Source organism: Eretmochelys imbricata, chromosome 2 (assembly GCF_965152235.1).
Source record: "Eretmochelys imbricata isolate rEreImb1 chromosome 2, rEreImb1.hap1, whole genome shotgun sequence".
Lineage (NCBI taxonomy): Eukaryota > Metazoa > Chordata > Testudines > Cheloniidae > Eretmochelys > Eretmochelys imbricata.
Window position 1 is genome coordinate 189,533,129 of NC_135573.1, and position 19,335 is coordinate 189,552,463.

At 42.3% G+C, this 19,335-nt stretch overlaps 2 protein-coding genes across 5 annotated transcripts in view; one reads left to right on the top strand and one right to left on the bottom strand.

Annotated features, from left to right (window-relative positions):
* The window catches only part of FYCO1 (FYVE and coiled-coil domain autophagy adaptor 1), a 76,004-nt gene that overhangs the window by 18,684 nt on the left and 37,985 nt on the right, over window positions 1–19,335 (bottom strand). The gene's annotated exons all lie outside the window — the stretch shown is intronic.
* On the top strand, window positions 6,853–13,567 carry CXCR6 (C-X-C motif chemokine receptor 6). Of its 2 annotated transcripts, none has more exons than XM_077809288.1 (3): window positions 6,853–6,887; window positions 10,053–10,119; window positions 12,080–13,567. In XM_077809288.1, exon 3 carries the CDS (start codon window positions 12,103–12,105, stop codon window positions 13,132–13,134), a length of 1,032 nt encoding a protein of 343 aa, XP_077665414.1. In that variant the 5' UTR covers window positions 6,853–6,887; window positions 10,053–10,119; window positions 12,080–12,102; the 3' UTR covers window positions 13,135–13,567. The 2 variants fall into 2 exon arrangements, with proteins under 2 accessions (XP_077665414.1, XP_077665415.1); XM_077809289.1 differs by lacking the exon at window positions 6,853–6,887 and adding an exon at window positions 6,940–7,050.

The following is a 19,335-nucleotide window of genomic DNA, read 5'->3' on the forward strand; positions in this document are numbered from 1 at the left end:
GCGTAGTGGAAGCCCTAGGTTGTGGGAAGAGGTTTCCTTTAAGGAACCTCTTCATAGTTGAGTGGGAGAAGATTGAGTAGCCTTCCACCTGCTGGTGCAAGGTTGTGACTGACGCCAAGTAAACCTTCAGTAAGTTAATAGAGATACCAGACTTCTTTAAGGATAACAGGTAGCCAAGGATGACCAGTAGGTTGGCCGAATCAGGGGTGACACACATGGGCTGGCACCATATCTGGAATCTATTCCATTTCGGTAGTTATGTGCGACTAGCAGCATCCTTTCTACTACGCAACAGTACTTCTTTACCTCCTCAGAACAAGATGCTGCTATGTGCTGGAACCCACGAAGGAGCCAGGCTTTGAGATGCAGAACCTAGAGACTCGGGTGGAGGCATGACCCTCATTCTGTGACAAGATTGGCAGGGTCATCAGTGGCCATAAAGCCATCTGTGACTGGGTACAACGTCTGTCTGGGCAGGTGGGGGCAATCAGAATGGTGCTTGCTTTTTCTCTTTTTCTCTTCAGCAGGACCTTTAGAGGGAACAGGGAATGGAGTAAAGAAAGCCCCTGTCCCAAGGAAGGAGAAGAATGTCTCACTTGGAATGACATATGATCCTTGCTCTGGAGCAGCACTGCAGATGTTTCTTTTTCTGGTAAGAAGCAAATAAGTCTATTACCAGTGTCCTCCATTGCCGGAATATGCCATGTAGAGTTGTTGGCTCTATTTCCCATTTGTGGTCGAATGGGAACTTGTGGCTAAGACTGTCGGCCATGGTGTTGTGTACTCCTGGTAAGTAGGCCGCTGATATTAGGATGTTGTGGGAGATGCACCAGTTCCATAATTTCCTTGCTTCTGTGCACAGGGAATGAGACCTAGCGCCTCCCTGCCAGTTTATATAGTACATGCAGGCCATGTTGTCCATCATGACCTTCCTATGTGTGTCCTTGATCAGCAGGAGGAAGTGAGCGCACACATTTCATACGGCTCTGCACTCAAGCAGGTTGATGTGCAGGCACGTCTCTGATTGGGACCATTTTTCCCTGCACTGTGCGACCATTGAGATGAGCTCCCCACCCATGAGGGATGCATCGGTGGTCAGGAGAAGGGATGGGGAAGACTAAGCAAATGGGATCCCTGTGCAAACATTCACTGGGCCTTCCACCAGTCTAAGGATTGTTTGACTCTAGAGGGCACTGATAGGAGCTTCCTTATATTGTCTGTTTGGTCTGTACACCGAACCAAACCATGCTTGGAGGCATCTCATGCGTAACTTTCCATAAGCAATGACCGAAGTGCCCATGGCCATGTGCTCCAGAAGTTGAAGGCAATGACTGGCCAAGATCTGAGGGCTGCATTGTACTGTCTCTATCAACAATCAGAGACTGAGAAATCTGTAATGTGGCAGGAGTGCCCTCGCCTGAAATGAACTCTAGCCTTTGAACCGGTGTTGAGGTTGATTTTTGTTCACTGACCTGTAGGTTCAGACTCAAAAATAGGTGATGTATGGCTTGAGTGTCTGTTGGGCCTCCATGAAGGATCATGCCCTGAGAAGGCAATCATCCAGGTAAGGAAAAATCATAATATCTTGAGAGTGTAAGTGGGCCACCACTACCAAAAGGACTTTAGAGAATACCCTGGGGGCCAATGAGACACCAAAAGGGAGTATTCTTTACTGGTAGTGGTCCTGGCCCAATGTGAATCTGAGGTAACACCTGTGCCTCGGGATAATGGAGATGTGAAAGCATCTTGCAGGTCGAGGGCCGAGAATCAACCTTCTTTTTCTAAAGTCGGGATGATGGTTGATAGGATGACTAACCTTAATTTCTGTGTTTTCACATATCTGTTGAGCTTTCTGAGGTCCAGTATGGGTCTCCAGCCTCCCTTTTTCTTTGGTAACAAGAGTAAAAGCCTTTGCCCCTGAAATGTATGGGCACAGGCTCTGTAGCTCTTAAGAGGTGAACCATCTCCTCAGTGTAACGTAGTAGACTTTCGTGAGAAGGGTTCCTGAAGAGGGATGGGGAAGGGTGTTTGGGAGGTGGAAGGGAGGAGAAGTGGATGGCATATCAACTCCGGATGATTTCCAGCACCCACTTGTTGGAGGTTATCTGTTTCCAGGTACTGCGGAATGGAGTAAGGCAGTCTCCGAAAGGAGGAGTGGGCTTTTTCAGAATGTGCTGACGAGAAGAGTGTTCTACCGGTGCCTCAACCAACCGATTAAAACTATCGCTTCAAAGTTGAGAGTTGAGACGAAGACAGTTGTGGCCCTGATTGTTTATGCTTAGAGAATTTATATTTCTTTCTCTATGTCTAGTACGATCTCTGCAATGGGTACTGAGACGTGTACTGTGATGACTGGGGCTTGAACTGTGGCTGAGGGCTATATTTCCTCTTGTAGGCTGGTGTGTGTATCCCCAGGGACCGAAGAGTCACCCAAGAATCGTTTAACGTGTGAAGAGGCGCGTCTGTCTTCTTGGTGAACAACTTCATTCCCTCAAAAGGAGAGGTCCTCTACTATAGTTTGGACCTCCTTAGGGAAGCTGGACAAATGGAGCCAAGAGGCCCTCCTATAACCACAGCCATGGAAACTGGGTGTGCTGCCATATCCAGTGTGCATTGGAGAGATTTTTTTGCCACCAGCCGGCCCGCATTAATAATGGCCATGAACTGGTCCTTGTAAGCATCTGGGAGTTGGTCAATAAAGGAATTAACTTTGCATAGTTCTGATAGTCACAATTGGCCAACAAGGCCTGGTAATTTGCTACCTGAAACTGAAGGGTGGCTGAAGAATAGGCTTTCCTGCCAAACAGGTCCAAGCACTTCCCATTGTGGTCACAGGGCATGGATTTAAGTTGGTACTGGCAACCCCTAGATTTAACCGCATCCATGATGATGGAATTTGGAGACAGTGGGAAAACAAAAATTCTGTGCCCTTTACTGGCACATAGTCCACCCGTTTGCATGTTGGTGGGATGGACGCAGGGGTCTGCCATATGACCCTAGCAGGGTCTAGAAGCACCTTGTTAACTGGGAGAGCCAATTTGGTAGAGGTGAAAAAGTGGAGAATACCCACCAGTTTACAATGGGGTTCAGTTACTTCATGTAGCTGCACTTGCTGGGCTTCAGCCACTCTTTGGGCTAGGTCCTGGAATGATTTAAAGTCATCCACCAAGGATGGCAGGGGTGGGGGGCAATCACCGCCTCGACAGGTGATGAGCTGGAGGAACATCTCCCTTTTCTGCTTCTGTTTCTGTTCCTTCCCCCAATAGCTCAGGAGGGTCCGACACCTTTGAAGGTGCTAGTGAAGGAGGGTGCTGCCTTGCCTGCCGATATACCTCGCTAGGGCTGTAAGGCTTGTTTTCTCTGGGTTTTCCAGGGGTCCCAGTATGGCCACTGTGGGTAGGGTGCTGGCAGCTGGAACTATGGCTGCCCAAACCATAGAGGTTGAGGGCTGGGCTGGTACGCTTGGTGCCCATGGTGAGATTGTGACCTGTATGGTGGGTGGAACGAGCAGTGAGAACCCAAGTCCTCTCGCTTACTGAGTCTGAAGAGGAGAGAGGCGGTGCATGGCATGGGGATGCCATTGTGACCACTATTCCTGGTGAGCTTGGTACTGGAGCCCCGGTAATGAGAAGGGGCAAGTCCGATGCATCACAGACCGAGAAGTCTGATGTGCACCTCTAGTCTGTCGGTGCAGGTGGTACCAGCACCGGTGCCAATGGCTGTCAGTGCTGAGAGGTCCATTGGTGCCAGGTGCACCGAGGTCAGTGCTGGTGCCAATGACCTAGTCAATGTAGTCAATGAACATCTATGTCTCACGCCCCCAGTGTACCAGAACTCCTTCCCCTTGAGCATCGGGTCTTTGGGCAGTTGACTGGCTTTGTCGACTTGATAGCATGTGTGCACTGGGTACTGACTCTAGGCAGCTTTGGCACCATCAGTACCAAAGATACTGAAGAGCCAGAGATTGTTTCCAGCTCAATCTGGGCTCACTAGAGGGACTCACAGACTTTTCTTAGAGGTCTTTAGTGAGTGGCTCATCTCTTTGGGATCACCTGCTTTCAACTTGGAAGGTTGCAATGATAATTCTCACTGGGACTCCAGGGGTTGCAAGGCTGACTCCATGAGCAGGAGTTTTAGCCTTAACTCTCTGTCCTTCCTGGACTTTGGTATTAGCTGCTGGCATCAATCACACTTTTGTGGATTGTGCTTCTCCCTGAGGCAGCGAATACTGTGAATGTCCATCTCTTACTGGGATGGAATCTTTGCAGCTAAGACAGTTTTTGAAGCCTGGGGAGCCAGGCATACCCTTGTCTAGGTAGGGTCCCCCCACCAGGTTTGCAGGAAGCAAACCTTTTCTAATTTTTTCTTTTTCTCCTTCCTTTTTTTTTGGGGGGGGGGGCACGGCCAGCTTAAAACAAATAAGTAATAAAAGAAAAGAGGCTTCAAGAGAAGCAAAAATCGACAAAACTAAAGGAGTTAATGATCTGTGATTGGCCAGCTCTTAGCTCCATCTCTAGCCTAGGGTGGTTGACAAGGAACTAAGGGGGGAATGCCCACACGCACTGGCTGGTCTCATGGCTGGAGAGGAGCCATGCAGGTGCAGGCGGGATGGATTGTTATTGAAATTCTCTGGCTGACAGTGTGGGGACACACACACCCTTACAGCACCCATAACAATGCTTACAGTGAAGCACCTATAGGGACACTGTGACGAAGTGGGAATGTTCTTAATGTTTTCTCCGAATACTGTGTGGGTGCCTCAGTTTTCCCCTATGCCCTTCTTAAGTATCTAGGTGGTGGGATAAGGGTGTGTGATCGTTGCAGAGCCCTAGAGGGCCAGTGTGACGGTGTCTTCACAGAGAATGGCCGACACCCTGTCTCCTGGCAACTGATGGCCTGGGCCCCTTCTCTGCAAAGATGCAAACTGAAGGTGTTGGAGAACAAAGAGATCAAGTGACCTCCTGGCTCGGGAAAGAGACAAAGGCCAGAGGAGGGGCTGGAGAGTTTCAGTTTGGAGCTGGCTGGGGAAAGAGAGGCCCCGAGATGGACCTGACTTAGAAGTCCCGTTTCTGTACCTACAAGCTCTGTTTTAGACTGTGTTCCTGTTGTCTAATAAACCTTCTGTTTTACTGGCTGGCTGAGAGTCACATCTGACTGCGGAATTAGGGTGCAGGGCCCACCGGCTTCCCCAGGAACCCCGCCTGTGCGGCCTCGCTGTGAGAAGCGCACGGTGTGAGAAGGGGATGCCGAATGCTCCAAGGTCGGACCCAGGAAGGTCAAAGCTGTGTAAGCTTCTTGCCGTGGAGACAGTCTGCTCACAGAGAGGAGGCTCCCCCAGAGTCCTGACTGGCTTCGTGTGGAGTAGTTCCAGAGCATCGCCTGGTGACTCCGTGACCAACACTACTCAAAGAAGAGGACAATACGCATGTAGGCTTTTGCTGTTTTAACCCCTTTTCTCTGGTTGCTATGTTCCTATGGATAAATAAATAACACTTTGTTTTGAGGAAACTGCTCTGAGTCACACTATATTTTCATACTGATCTCATCTCCTGAAGGGAGGTCTCAAACAGGTACCAAACCCAGCTGATCCTGCTAAGGAAACATAACAGGCCAATGAGGCTGCTGAAAGTGGGTTGAATCATGGGATTCCACCCTGAAAGAAGTGCAGTTGCTGGGACTATCACTTGAAATTGCACCTAGGGGTGGAGGGGGAGGTCAAAGGTATGGCTCACACTGAACTGTGAGGCAAGTCAGGTAGACTCGTGGTGTAACCTTTTATTTATTAAAAATGTACACGAAGTCCTGCTTCCCTGAACACAGCAGAAACAAACAGCGGCAGGCAGTTTTCTTGCTCAAAAATCCCTGGTGTGCTACTCCAGTGAGCAATGTGCCCCAAGAGGCTCCATTGATCTGCTTCCTCTCAGAGTCCTTCTCCTACCTGCTTCTCTCAGCCTTCTCAAAGGAAGATTGCAAACTCAAACTTCTAGTTCCTGTCTTCACAATTAGGGAAACTCCTTAGCCCACATGGCTTATTGCTGTCCTGCCGTGTGCCTTGGGCAGCTCTTCCATTGTTTTCAGCTGTCTTTATTACAGAAAGGAGGCTTAAAGGGTTCCTTCCAGTGGCCCTGAAAGAGGGCTTGGCGTACCCATTGACTAACAAGGTCTGTGACTGTTTCAGGATCAAAGACTCACTTGCTGTCATTAGCAACTTCCTGCATAACACTACTGTAGCCTTATCTATAGTGACCATTAGAAATGGTCAAAACATGGGATGAAATTATCACCTTCCCCAGCTGAATTTTGATGAAAAATTGGAACACATTTTTTAAACTAGTTGTAGCGTACATCAACATGGTATCTCAATGTTCCAACTAAAGAACAAGAACACTCCCATGCGATCTGCATGTCCAATCAAAACTAACCAACACACATGAAATTTGGAATATTGCGTACTCATGATTAACTGCCATGAACTATGTACAGATGGTGGAAACTGGTAACTGGTAGAAATGGGAGAAACTGTCCTGCAAACGATTTAAAAAAAAAATTCAATATGTAAGAATCCCTGATCTTTAGTGGAACTTGCATTTGTGGCCTGGAGGTCAGATATTTTCAGCAAGTCTTTTTAGATGTACTGAATAGTCTCCTTTAGGCCATATCATGTACCTTAGAAAGATAGACTTAGAGACAAAGATGTAATTTCAACAAGAGTATCATAAACTACTATTTTTGGTGTAAAAAAAAAAACCAAAACACAAAAAACCCCAGAACATCAACAGGAAACATCATAGGCGGATAAAACGATAAATATATAGAGTCACTGCCGTCTTCAGACTTCCTTTGAAACGTAAGCGTCAACACTCTCCACCACCATACACCGTCTTCCAGTAAGTGACTATTTTCTCTTACTTCAGATTGGAAGAGGAACATATATGGAGGGTAGAACAAAATATAGACCATCTTACATCTCTTAAAAATCCACTGGTCTGAAAGATTCTATTACTTCTGGAGGCATCCCCTATCTCTAAAATGGGAATTCTATCAGAACAGGTAGGTTCTTTCAAACCTGTGTAAAATATTTCAACTTTGTTATCCCTTTTAAATATATTCTAATGTTGTTTTTTTAAACAACACTTTGAATTAAACAAATATTTTGGATACAGATGTTTGATGGAGGAGTTTTTAGTAACATCTTTCTAAACAATCTATCTTTTTCAGCTAGGGCTTGCTTAGAAACAAAAGAAGGATGTAAAATAATTTCACCTTCATCTGATCATAATGACCAGACTAATAGCTCAGATCTCAAAAGCCCCTGGTAGTAAAGACTATGCTCGAGACACAGATTTTAAAGCCACAGAAATCACAAAGTACTAGAAAAAGCACTGTTGAGTCATTTTGGTCTTTATAATGGGGGCAAATAATCATGTTTACTAGAAATATGTATTTAAATCTATCACATAACAGGTGGTGGGGTTTTTTGTTTTTGTTTTGTTGGGGGTTTTTTCATGCTGAATGATGCACAATTTAGTCTCACTCTGCTGGGAAACCTGTAGTGATCAGCACATCCCAGGAAGAGGATGAGAATGACCAACCAGACTGTGTGGCCAAGGCACCCAGAAAATATGCTGATTCAGTGATTCACCTATCAGTTTAAAGCTGCCCTGCCCTGGAATCAGAGGAATGGGGTCAGACGACAGGGGGTATATACTTTAAGGATACAGCTAATCCATCACTGGTATCAATGGATGAAAATTACACCCCTATATGTCAAAGGGTAAACTGAGTGCAGAGTATTCCTGACCAGAAAATCATTGAGCATTTTCTGTTTCAGGGTAAGAACTATTTAAATAGCTGGATGGTGTTATTGTTCCCAGATCCCTGTTAGGGAGGAACTGAGCAACTGGCCAGGTGTATTATTTGTTCCCTTCACCCCACTTCTTTTGCTGAGGCAGGATAGCGGACTAGAAAAATAGAAGTTAGAGATCAAAAAGACCTATCAGACTTCCTCATTCATGGATCTTCACGGGGTCCCAGATGGTGGTGAGAAGTGGAGGTAATGGAGATGACTTACCCTGTTTTCTTGATAGGAGAGGTGAGATCCATGCACAGAAGGTCTATTCAATGCACAGAAGAGAGTGATGTGATCTGGCCCTGCATTTTTTTCTCCCTTTTCCAGTTCATTAATATGTACCAGATACCTCCATTGCTCCTTGAGGACTACATGACCATTCATCACTACTTAAAATTTACAGTATTTCAATCATTTTCAATCCATATAGTTTGTTTTTATCCAAGCCAATTTGAATTCAAGTTTTAAGTAAGTTTCCAGTCTTTTAAAATCCAAATATATCACATCTGCTTCATGCAGTACTTTTGTAAATCTGTCCCAAAAAACAATCACATTCATTTATAAACCTACAGTGCTCCTGGACAGTTCCATTTTCCTCAAGATGTTCAATAACTCCCCACTGCCCCCTTAATATGTCTTTCATTATCTCACCAAGAACAGATGTTACACTTGCCAGGATGGTTACTGCCAGGATCACAATTCTTTCTTTTTTTTGGAAAATTGGTACAGGTGGATCAATGGTCTGATCAGAGGTAGCAATTCCAATGTTTGAGACTACGTGCATTGTGGATAACAGCTTACTTGAGTAAAAAGTACTATTTCAAAAAATATGCAACATAAGACCTATTGATTAAAATATCAAATATATTAGTGAAAATATATCAAGAATAAATCATAACTTTCTTTTCAATAATTAAGTAACTTATCCTTTTTCCTTTTACAAGTTGCCAGCACATGGGAAAAGAAAGAACTACTGACTTGTTTGAATTTTAGTTGGTTGAATGGGCCAGATCCTCAGTTGGTATTAAACATGATAGCTTGGCTGATTTCAGAGGAGCTACGCCACTTTATACCAGTTGAGGATCTGGCCCAGTATTTTTTGTTTCAATAACAGCTAGTCTTCATGGTTTATATATATTTCCATCACTTTTTCAATAGCATAGGTTGGAAATATTTTGAAATATTTCAGGAATTGTTCCTTTCTGTAGTGATGATGAAGTATTAACTTTTAAAACACCCACCTTTAATAATTTCATATTACATCACCAGCAGGTGGGAAAAACATTAGTTAAGATTAAGAAGTGCGTTTCTTTTTTTCACCTCCCTTTTTCAGTAGCTCATAAGTTCCTCGCAAAAAGTGATTTGGGCCTGAAATTTTCCATGCTTGATCTCAGCCCTAAGGTGAATGTTTGGTTTTGTCAGATCAGCATATTCTCATGCATGTGGCTCTTTTTTGTGGTTGCCTTAAGTGGGGGTTCTCTCTGGGTAAAAACAAGCAGAAAGAAAAGAGTCTTTTTTTAAAAAAAAAGAACAAGAACCAGAAGGGTGAAAAAAAACCAAAACCCAACTTTTGGGTCTTCTTTCGACATTACAAAAGTCAAAATCACCAAATTTTAAAAAAATTATTTAAAGGTCATTGTTGATGACCTCAGTTAATCCTTTCTTATCTGATTGATGATGCAAGAATAATTTGAGCCAAGTTCTGCCAAGTGTATATGAGAAATTATGCCCTAATTCATATTTTTATTACATTATTAAAACCAGATTTTGAAACACACACTCATATATGTGTGTGTGTTTCAAAATTTGGTGTAACTCTTCTTCCTCTGAAATCACTAGTAAAACTCCCACTGACTTAGAGGGTAGCACGACTGGGCCAGTGCTGAGCCCTTTGAACTATCCTATCCAAAAAACACAAAGTCATCAGAAATTAAAAAAGTACAGCTTAGTTGCAGAAAAGAGGTTTTAGACATTAAATATTTGTGGGCTATAAAGAGGATCAACGTACTATCTTATGGCACGTATAGGAAGATATTATTTAACTTAAAAATAATGCTTCTGAGCCTTCAAAAGCAGAGACAGTTCAGTTGAAAAATACCTTTCAAATGAGACACTTTCCTTAGCTACATTAGGGCACTGTAATATTGTTATGTTGTCACATTATACACTGAATATGTATAAATTATTTTGCTTCAACTCACAGGAAAAAAAACTCTCTTCCCTGAGAGGGTATTGAAACATCAACTGGAACATCAGCTGTGCCTGGAACAGTATGTAAAATAAAGCTTATCAGTTTGTTTCAATATATGTTGCCATGGTTTTGTTGGCCATGATTTTATTTTGCTGATTATCGTCCCCCTCCCCCTATCCCAGTATATCTGGATATGTAACAACTCTTTTATGAGGGGGATTATTATTAAGTTTAAAAAAAATATAATTTGAAAGGATAACAGAAACCATTGTATAAAAAGCCAATAACTCTTCAAGAAGTCACACAAGGATTCCCCACACTTCTCTGATGGCTGAAGGCCTTTATGACTTTGCTTTCTGGCCTCAACACACAGCCAAGGCTTATGAGTAGCACCAGTTAACCATATTCTTTGTATGTTATTATTTAAATAATAGATGCCTTTGAACCAATCCAGGAGATCAAATCATTCAGGGTTGAATTCTGTTAATCTTATGTTAACTTATATTTAGAAATACTTTGCTGCATGAGTATTCTCATTGAAATCTGCCATTTGAGTTTCAAGAGGGACATCTGACAATAGCTTTACAATTGACTTGAAAAAGTTTTAGTCATCCACTCAGGAAGAAGAAACAATGTCAAGTGACCAATCGCATGGCAGGAATAATTGACCTGAACTGTTTACAAACACCATAGGCTGCAAATTGTTTGGTCAAAACTTTCTAGGTGCACTGGTGAATAATGAATACATTTGCAGAAAATCTATCACAAATGTTTCATGAACAGAGAAGAGAGCTAAATTCACACTGAATATTACTCTCAGTGAGGGCCAGATTCTTCTATTCTTAATCATGTAGAGTAGGATCTCACTTCGTAAATAGTTCTGCTGTTCGTGGTGTGTGATGGGTCACCAAAACTAGATGCTATTGTTTCTGCTTTCTAAATGGACGCCTAAAACTTTTCAGCAGGGAAAAAACAAATGGCGAATAACGCATTTCTGGGGTGAAAAAATATTCATGTTAAAACCTCTTAAGCTGTCAGAATTTGCACACATCTGAATATTCACAAATTAATAATATGATCCCATGAAAAATAGCAGCAGAGTTTATTTGGGAATCTGTTGGGGTTTATTTGTTGTTATTATTTGTGTCCTGGTTGTGGCCACAGCATGCCACGTCCACACACATAGCAAGACAGGCCGCCTGCCTTGTAGAGCTCACAATCTAACCAGCTCTGGAAGAAGTGATAACTAGAGCCCTGTGCAGATACAATAGTGTATCCACATCTGACCCACCATCTGAAAAAATCATCTGCGGATATCGGCATCTGCGGATAGAGATACCCGCGGATATAAAGCAAATATCCATGGATTTGCAGGTCTCTAGTGATACCTATAGCATGGACTAAGTGTGACTGGGATTTGATGGACAAGTGGCCATTTATGTGAAAACAGTGGATATGGTTGAAAACTTTACATTAAAATCAGGATAAGGAAGAGATGTCCTGCATCAAAGCTCAAATGGTAGATGAGAGGGGTTTTCTTTTCCTGAATTCAAGAAGGTACAGTCCATTGTCACAATCAGTGTTGGAGAGGAAGGGGGATCTGAGTGACGCTTTCTGACAGGGGTTGACATTCTTGTGCTGAGGTATGTCATCATCAAACTCATTAGGACTCAAACCCTAATTTTAGAGAAGGGCCTACACCAAAGGCCTGATCCAAACGACTATGAAATTTGAGGCATTTGAAATATTAAACCTCTCAGTCCCAGTCAGTGTAAATCTGTGCTAAAAATGCTGTATCTGCTTTCAGGACATACAGGTTCAATAGCTGCTCTGTCTGGAGCAAACAGTGTTCAGATTACACCATACCACAAAGATAATGTGGTTTCTATCAGACAAATAAATATATGTTTATTTTCACCACATCAGTGACCTCTTCGCTTTTAGATAACAGCTTAGTAACATTTGTGCTTGTCCGCTGGATATGTTATAATAATTGTTTTACTTGTTGAGAAAATAATTTCAGATGTGTGTGATTACAGGTAGCCTTTAAAAAGAAGACTACATGGAGCTTCCAGATTGTTATTACCCAGACCTTAACCTTACGTGCAACGATTACAATGAGAATGAACATTTTCTCAGGGCCAGCAAAATCTTTCTGCCCTGTATGTATGCATTTGCTTTTGCCTTCGGGCTGATAGGAAATTCTTTAGTCCTTATCATATACATTTTCTGTGAGAAACTGAAGACGTTGACAGATGTATTTTTAGTGAGCTTGGCTACAGCAGACTTGCTTTTCCTTTCCACCTTGCCATTCTGGGCATATTCTGCTGCTCGCGAGTGGATTTTTGGCTCCTTGATGTGTAAAATTATACGGGGCCTGTACACTTTGAATCTGTACACTTCAATGTTAACGCTCACTTGTATAACTATTGACAGATTTATTGCTATTGCCCAAGCCACAAAAGCCCACATGTGTCAAGCCAAAAGAATGGTTTGGGGGAAAGTGATCTGCATTTTAGTTTGGGTGATTTCACTAGCATTTGCAACGCCACAATTTAAATACAGTACACAATCAAACTATGATAAGTCAGTCTGTCATGCAGTGTACCCTTCAGATCTCACAGAATTGGTTTTTAAAGTACTCCAAATGACCCTTGGATTCTTTATCCCCATGCTAACCATGATTATCTGCTACTCAATAATTATCAAAACTTTACTTCATGCCAGGAGTTTCCAAAAACACAAATCCTTAAAAATAATATTTTCTATAGTAGTGATGTTCATTCTTACTCAGTTACCCTACAATTTGTTGATACTCATACGCAATATACATGTGGAATTCAACCTGGACTACAATTTCGACTCTGCGGTGGTTATAACAGAAGCAATTGCTTATCTCCATGGCTGTCTCAACCCTGTTCTATATTTCTTTATTGGGGTGAAGTTCAGGAAGAACTTCCAGAAAATCATCAAGAACATCAGATGTGTTAAGCGCCAAGGTATCGTGAAGCAATGGCAAACCACTGAAGATGAGGGCTCAAAAACTTGTACTGCCTCACCCAATGTAGAAGCAACAAGCATGTATCCATTATAAAAAACTGCATAGAGGGTCTCAGCTTTGTTAATTTTTTAAAAATGTACTCACATTATGACAGGGCTTATGTAACAGCCACATGAGACTGATATAGCAGAAGCAGGCTCCGTGTAAGCTTCTCAACACATCCAATGCATCTCAGTCCTGACATTGTAGCACTCCTGTTATTCCCGAGCAAAGACTGGTAACTGGTTGAAACTCTGCACTAGTTTTATGATAGGTATACATAAAGGTTTGAGGATGAGATCATCCAACTCTTTCATGTGTGATCTAAGGCTGGGTTTGGACTTAGGGTTGCAGCAATAGAAAGCTAGTGTATCAGCCCTCTGGGCAAGTTAACCTCCCAGGAGGGATGTTTGTAAGCAGAAAAGACATTTAAGAGCTTTGTTTTAAAGATGCTAAGTAAATAGTTGTAGTTTGTTGTGACTTTTAGCCTGACTTTTTATATTAAAATGTAATTTGTTTAAATGCTCAATCTTCCCATTGTGGTTTCATGTGATTCTTTTTTTGTTTTTGTCTGTTTTCCCTTTCCTTGCTCCCTCCGAGTCCCTGTTTGCCTTCAAAAGCAGAGTGAGATTTCTGTGATCGCCGCAGAATATTAATCTGTCTTCAAACAAATATCAAGTCTCTCTAACAAAAAAACCCAAAGCATAAAACACCTGATTCTGTCACACACAACAGTACATATCATGCCGTAACAGTGCCGGTGTAGCCAGTTTGGCTGGTCCCACTTCCTACATAGAAATATTGGACTCCACAGACTGGATCAGACCCCTCAGCGACAGGGTTCCAGAGGACAGCCCAATAAACCCTATAGTAGGCAGATGTGGGATAATCTGTCCCCACGAAGGTCTCCTCCTAATATACACCCTGAAACATGAGGTTTTAAATCCTTCCAGTACTCTTTTAGCATTAACTGTTGTAACTCTGGACAGTCTCGCGATTCATATAAACATCCGGTCCTTCCTCCTAACTCTCTGTGCATCCCAGAATGCACTTCCCTACTATGCTACTGATGCCCACCTTTGTGCATGTATCTAAGGTGCTCTGTTCCCTGTGAGACAGCTGCTCAGATTTTCCCAGAATGCAGTGAGAAAACAGTGATACAAACTAAGCTAGGGAGCGTGGTGGGTGCAGATATATAGTTGTGTTTTGAATAAAGCAGCTGTGTGGGCACAAGTCAGTTATGGCTGCTGTAATCAGGTGAGGAAAAATTGTCATGAATTCATTAAAAAGAAGTTATAATGGTAGGGTAGACATGGCCTTCCAATGATCTCTGTCTTAACCACAAATGCCAGTGTCAAGAAGGTGTCAACAAATAGGTGTCAACAAATAGGTTTCTATGTTTCATAGTCTGTTTCTCAGCTGCTTTTACAGGATGTTTGTTATTTACTTCTTCAGCCCTACGAACAACTTTTCTATAAAGAAAAGAAAATGTTTAAAGTAGAAAAATAAAACCATGAATAAAGATGCACAACAAATTGTTAAATTATAACATATGCCTGGAGTGCTTAAAAAAATATAATCCCTGACTAACTTTTACTTGGCTACACACTCCCTAAACAGAACAATCAACAGCTTATTTTATTATTAACAGCCTATAATGTTTTCTGAGACAAAACAATATCTAAAGATACAGGGCCTTACTCTGTTCCCACTTATCCCAGCTTTACATTGATTTAATTCCTGATTCACACTAAGAACAAAATCAGGCCTTTCAAAAGCATGACTACAGTTCTGTCAGCAATGAAGTCTGCCGTCCTTTCAAATTGAATTACAAACAGACATTTGCTGAAGGTAATATTGGTGGGGAAAAAACAAAAATGCCTACATGGCTTTGATTACACTATGAAAATTCATAAGCAATTTTTTGCAGTGGTGTAGTTTCCCAGATGCTACCAATGACATGAGATGATGACAAAACGTTTTTAACCACTACATCACCTAACCCTACCTGATCCTATCACTGCAGTACTCTACCTATTCCATATACATGATACCTACCATATACTAAAGGGTTAATCAAAATTAACACAAGATGTGTACCCAGTTGACTCGGATATACTGCTGAACTCCAGCCCAGCCTTCACTGTAGACACATTCTACAAACTGCCACATATCAAAAATTTAAAAAGTTAGAAAAGAAAACGAAGAAAAACAAATAAATGAAAAGAAAACACAAATGAACAAAACCTCAGCTGGCTAGGTGCAGACAGAATATTAAACTTATGATGATTTCTCACTTAAGATTTCAATGGAGTTACTACTCCAGATTCACAATGAGAGCAGAATGAGACACCAAGAGAGTGGTCCTCATTCCTAATTACAACTAGGGAGTTGAATCCTGTTTGCATCAGGTTGTGATGGCACAACAGGTGGTTTATCCTTTGAAAAAGTTCTGGAAATCATTACCAAGCACCATTCGTATTAGGTGCTGAACGTGACCAGAATCAACAGGCACAGTGAGAAAGGAGGACTCTCAGTATTATGAAATGACACTGACAATCATTTTAAGGAGAGAGCTGCAGAGGCAGGATCAATGTGACTATGAGGGAGAGTGGAAAACAAATAGATAGAAGGCAGACAGGCAGAGAAAATAAAGAGGGGCAGACGAAAACAAGTAAGCCACATTTCTTGCTCTATACTGCTGCAAGAGGCAACAGGTTAGATTCGCCTCTCTGGGCACAGCTTGCATGTCCAGCACCGAGCAGGACAGTTACACCGGGGTGGGGGAGGTAGGAGGGGAAAGATTCACACCTAGAGTAAGGCTGTGGCAGTATCACCACCTCCCCCCTCCCTAGGGTGCTCTGCTGGAGTAAGGCAGCTTTAAAATCTAGCCTGATTTGTACACAGTGTTGTTGGCAGAGGCTGCCTATGAAAAATGCTGAATCAGCATCTCTCACAGCCAGCCTGGTTCAGCCTTTGGCTGGGTCAGCTCCCCCTCCCCCCGCCTTCTGCACTGGCTAGTTCCAGGTCACTGGCAGAACAGAGGTGATGGATGGGGTGGATTGTTTCCAGCAGAAACCAAGGGGATCATTCTGCCCAATATCGTATGTATTTGGATGTGACTATTGGACCAAAAACCCAAACATAAAGACAAATAAAAACACAGTCCTGGAGCCTTAACATTCTGCCTGTCCTTGTGGGGATTTCCTTTGCTGCAGGATGAATTCTAGTGATACTTACCACATAATTCATCATCATCATGATAACAACATATTTGTTTTGCAGTGGCACCTAAAGACCCCATTCAGAGATCAAGGCCCACTGCTCTAGGCACTATGCATACAGATCATTAAAAGACAGGCCCTGCCCAAGAATGATTACAATCTAAGGGCCTGATCCTGCAACTAGATGCATGTGAGTGGACCCCTGCCCTCTGCAGAACTCCCCTGACTTTGCAAGGGTCTGTCTGCAGTTAGGATTGAGACCTGAATAGCTGTCTTTCACATGACAAGGCAGATTTTCAGTTATCCATTCATTGTACAGGAGAAAGCTGTCACTCAAGTACAGACATCTTGCGTAATAGCAAAGGAAATACATAAAGTTACCGGTTGAGCAAATTATTTCTCATCTATATGCTTTGGTATTTCCAGTGTGAAAATTCATTTCTAAAGCTACTTGCAATGCTGCCCAACTCTATTAGGTCCCACACTGCACTACAGAAGAGGCATATAACCCATCAGGCCAGTAAAATATTGAGGATCTGATTTTCCACTGTTACACTGGTTTTATATCACTATGATTCCCCAGAGGAAAGTGAAGTTACACCGGTGTAACACTGTGTAATGAAATGGAGAATCAGGCTTATTTGTCTTTCTATTTTAAACTAAATACCTTAGAAGTGAATCCAGCCCTGAGATGGATTGGTGCTAACTCCATTGATTTCAATGGAGTTTCACTAGGGACGAATTTGGCCTTTGTTTTCTGTGGGTCAAATAGTGTGTTCATCTTTTAGGACCCTGCAAACACTTAGGGTTTGCCTGCACTAGGGTTTTTAACCTCAAGATAATTGATTGCCAATAAAGTCTAGGGAGCTAACACATTGGTAAAGGCCAGTGAGGACCATCCACAAAGAAATGCTTGTACCAGGACATAAGATTTTGTGGTCCACTTTAGGCTGAGCTCAGTTCTGGATCAAATATTTGAGGAGTATCCACACCTGCTTTTAGAAGCTACCTTCGTTAACTGGCAATTAACTCAAGCTAAAATATTCTAGCGCAGACACACCCCTACACGAATGCTTAACTTTATACATGTGAGTAGTCCTCCTGAATGCAGTTGGGGCAGGGCCTAAGATTATAAACTGTGCTGAGCAAGAACTGTCTTTATTCTTTGTACTGTACAACACAGTGTGAAGCAAATAACACATGTTGCTGTTAAACAAATAATAAATAAAAATAATGGGGATTGTTCACCTTTATGCATTTGAGGAACAGAGTTTTTAAATAATGATAAAATAATATATAGATAATATCAGAACTAATTATTTTAGGGGATTGCAACAGAATCTCAGCATAATGAGACAGTGTTTGAAATATATGTACCTTTCCAAGACACTGTATGGGACAGTATTTCACTACCTACAGTTTCAATCCATTTTGAAATGTCACTAATGTTTGACCTTCTTGTCACTGTTCTTTTTTATGGTTACCCCAGTGATATAAAATTTGTTTGTGGTTAAAAATGAAAATCTTTGGTATATTATTTCTGCTCTTTCCTATCTGATAGTCTGCTGATAAACAGCTTGGGCCAGATTCCCAGCTGGTATAAATCAACACAGCTCTACTAAAGTCAATGAAGTGGTACAAATTTACACCAGCTAAAGATTTGGCCTCTCCTGCCTCAAAAACCCCGTATTTATTTGCTCTGTGGGTTTATGTTTGCTGAGCTGTGCTGCAAAAGCCTGACTGTGACACCTACATTTCTGCACGCATCTCACTCACCACAGAGGTAGCTTTGAGATCTCTAGGGCTGTAAAAGGCAGTGCTGCCTGTTCATGGTCTAATATTTTTTCCCGAGCACAAAACCACAGAATAATTAAAAAATTCACATATGACCCACAGGTGGCAAAATGCATTATGTCTGACTAACATTGAGTACCCGTCACTGCAGGCAATACATAGGTGGGGCTGATCAGCAGATCTTATATATATAATTAGAGCTAGTCCTGGGTACCTACAGAACCCACAGCCAAGAAGGACCTCCAGTTTGTAGGAGAACCTCAAATTTTGCATGGGACCATGTGGACTATAAATACCTCAGTGTGCTGATCTGTGCTAAAAGCAGGTTGAAGTTCCGCATGTTTTCTGCTGGTTTACACCGGAAGAAGGCCCATCAGCCAGGCTCTCTCTCAATATCCACATGAAGAAAGGGGACAAAGGGGAGATCTCTGTCTCCCTCTCTATCCCAGTTATACGTAGGAGGGGAGATCTACCATCCTTGTCTGTTGACCTCATAAGGGGTGACTAAGCAGAGGTAAGGGGCTAGAGTAAACAGAGAGAGGAGAGACTGAAATAGTCCTGAGCCCAAAGGCCCTTTAAGATCGTGATACTAAAGAATCAAGGGCAATGCATATGAAATGGTTCTGACTAGCCTATGGAAAGCGATAAAGTAGAAGACTATTTTTCAGTTTTCTTCTCTATAGACTGTGAACAATGGGGATAGAACAACAACACTGCTACAGGGTAATGCAGAATTCTAATGATACATCCAGATGCCTTCAATAATGGTCTTACAGTTTTGGTGGCTTCCTCAGCAAGAGACTGACAGCAAGATGACCAGAGAGCCCTGTCCTAACCTCACAGCTCACATGCTCTCTCTCAATGTTGTGTTCCCAAGGGCTCACATTTTGCATCGTTCACCTCCCTTGGCCAACAGGAGTGACAGCTCCTGGGTTCCTAATTCAAGATGCCTTACAATCCCATTTTGCTGAATCATGATGAAGGTCATCATATGACTTTGGGAAAACTTGCATCACCTCACTTTTCCCATCTGTAAAATGATGACAATGCCAATGCACAGGTGAGTTGCAAGGCTTAATTCATGCGTATCTGTAAATGCTTCAGGGTCCTTTGAGACATTGCAGGCACATAGATGCTATGATGGTAGGTAATTAAATAGCATAGTATATTAGCAAAATAACATAGTATATTAGCTGAGAAGCAAAAGCCAGAATTGAAACATATTTTGTTCCAGATA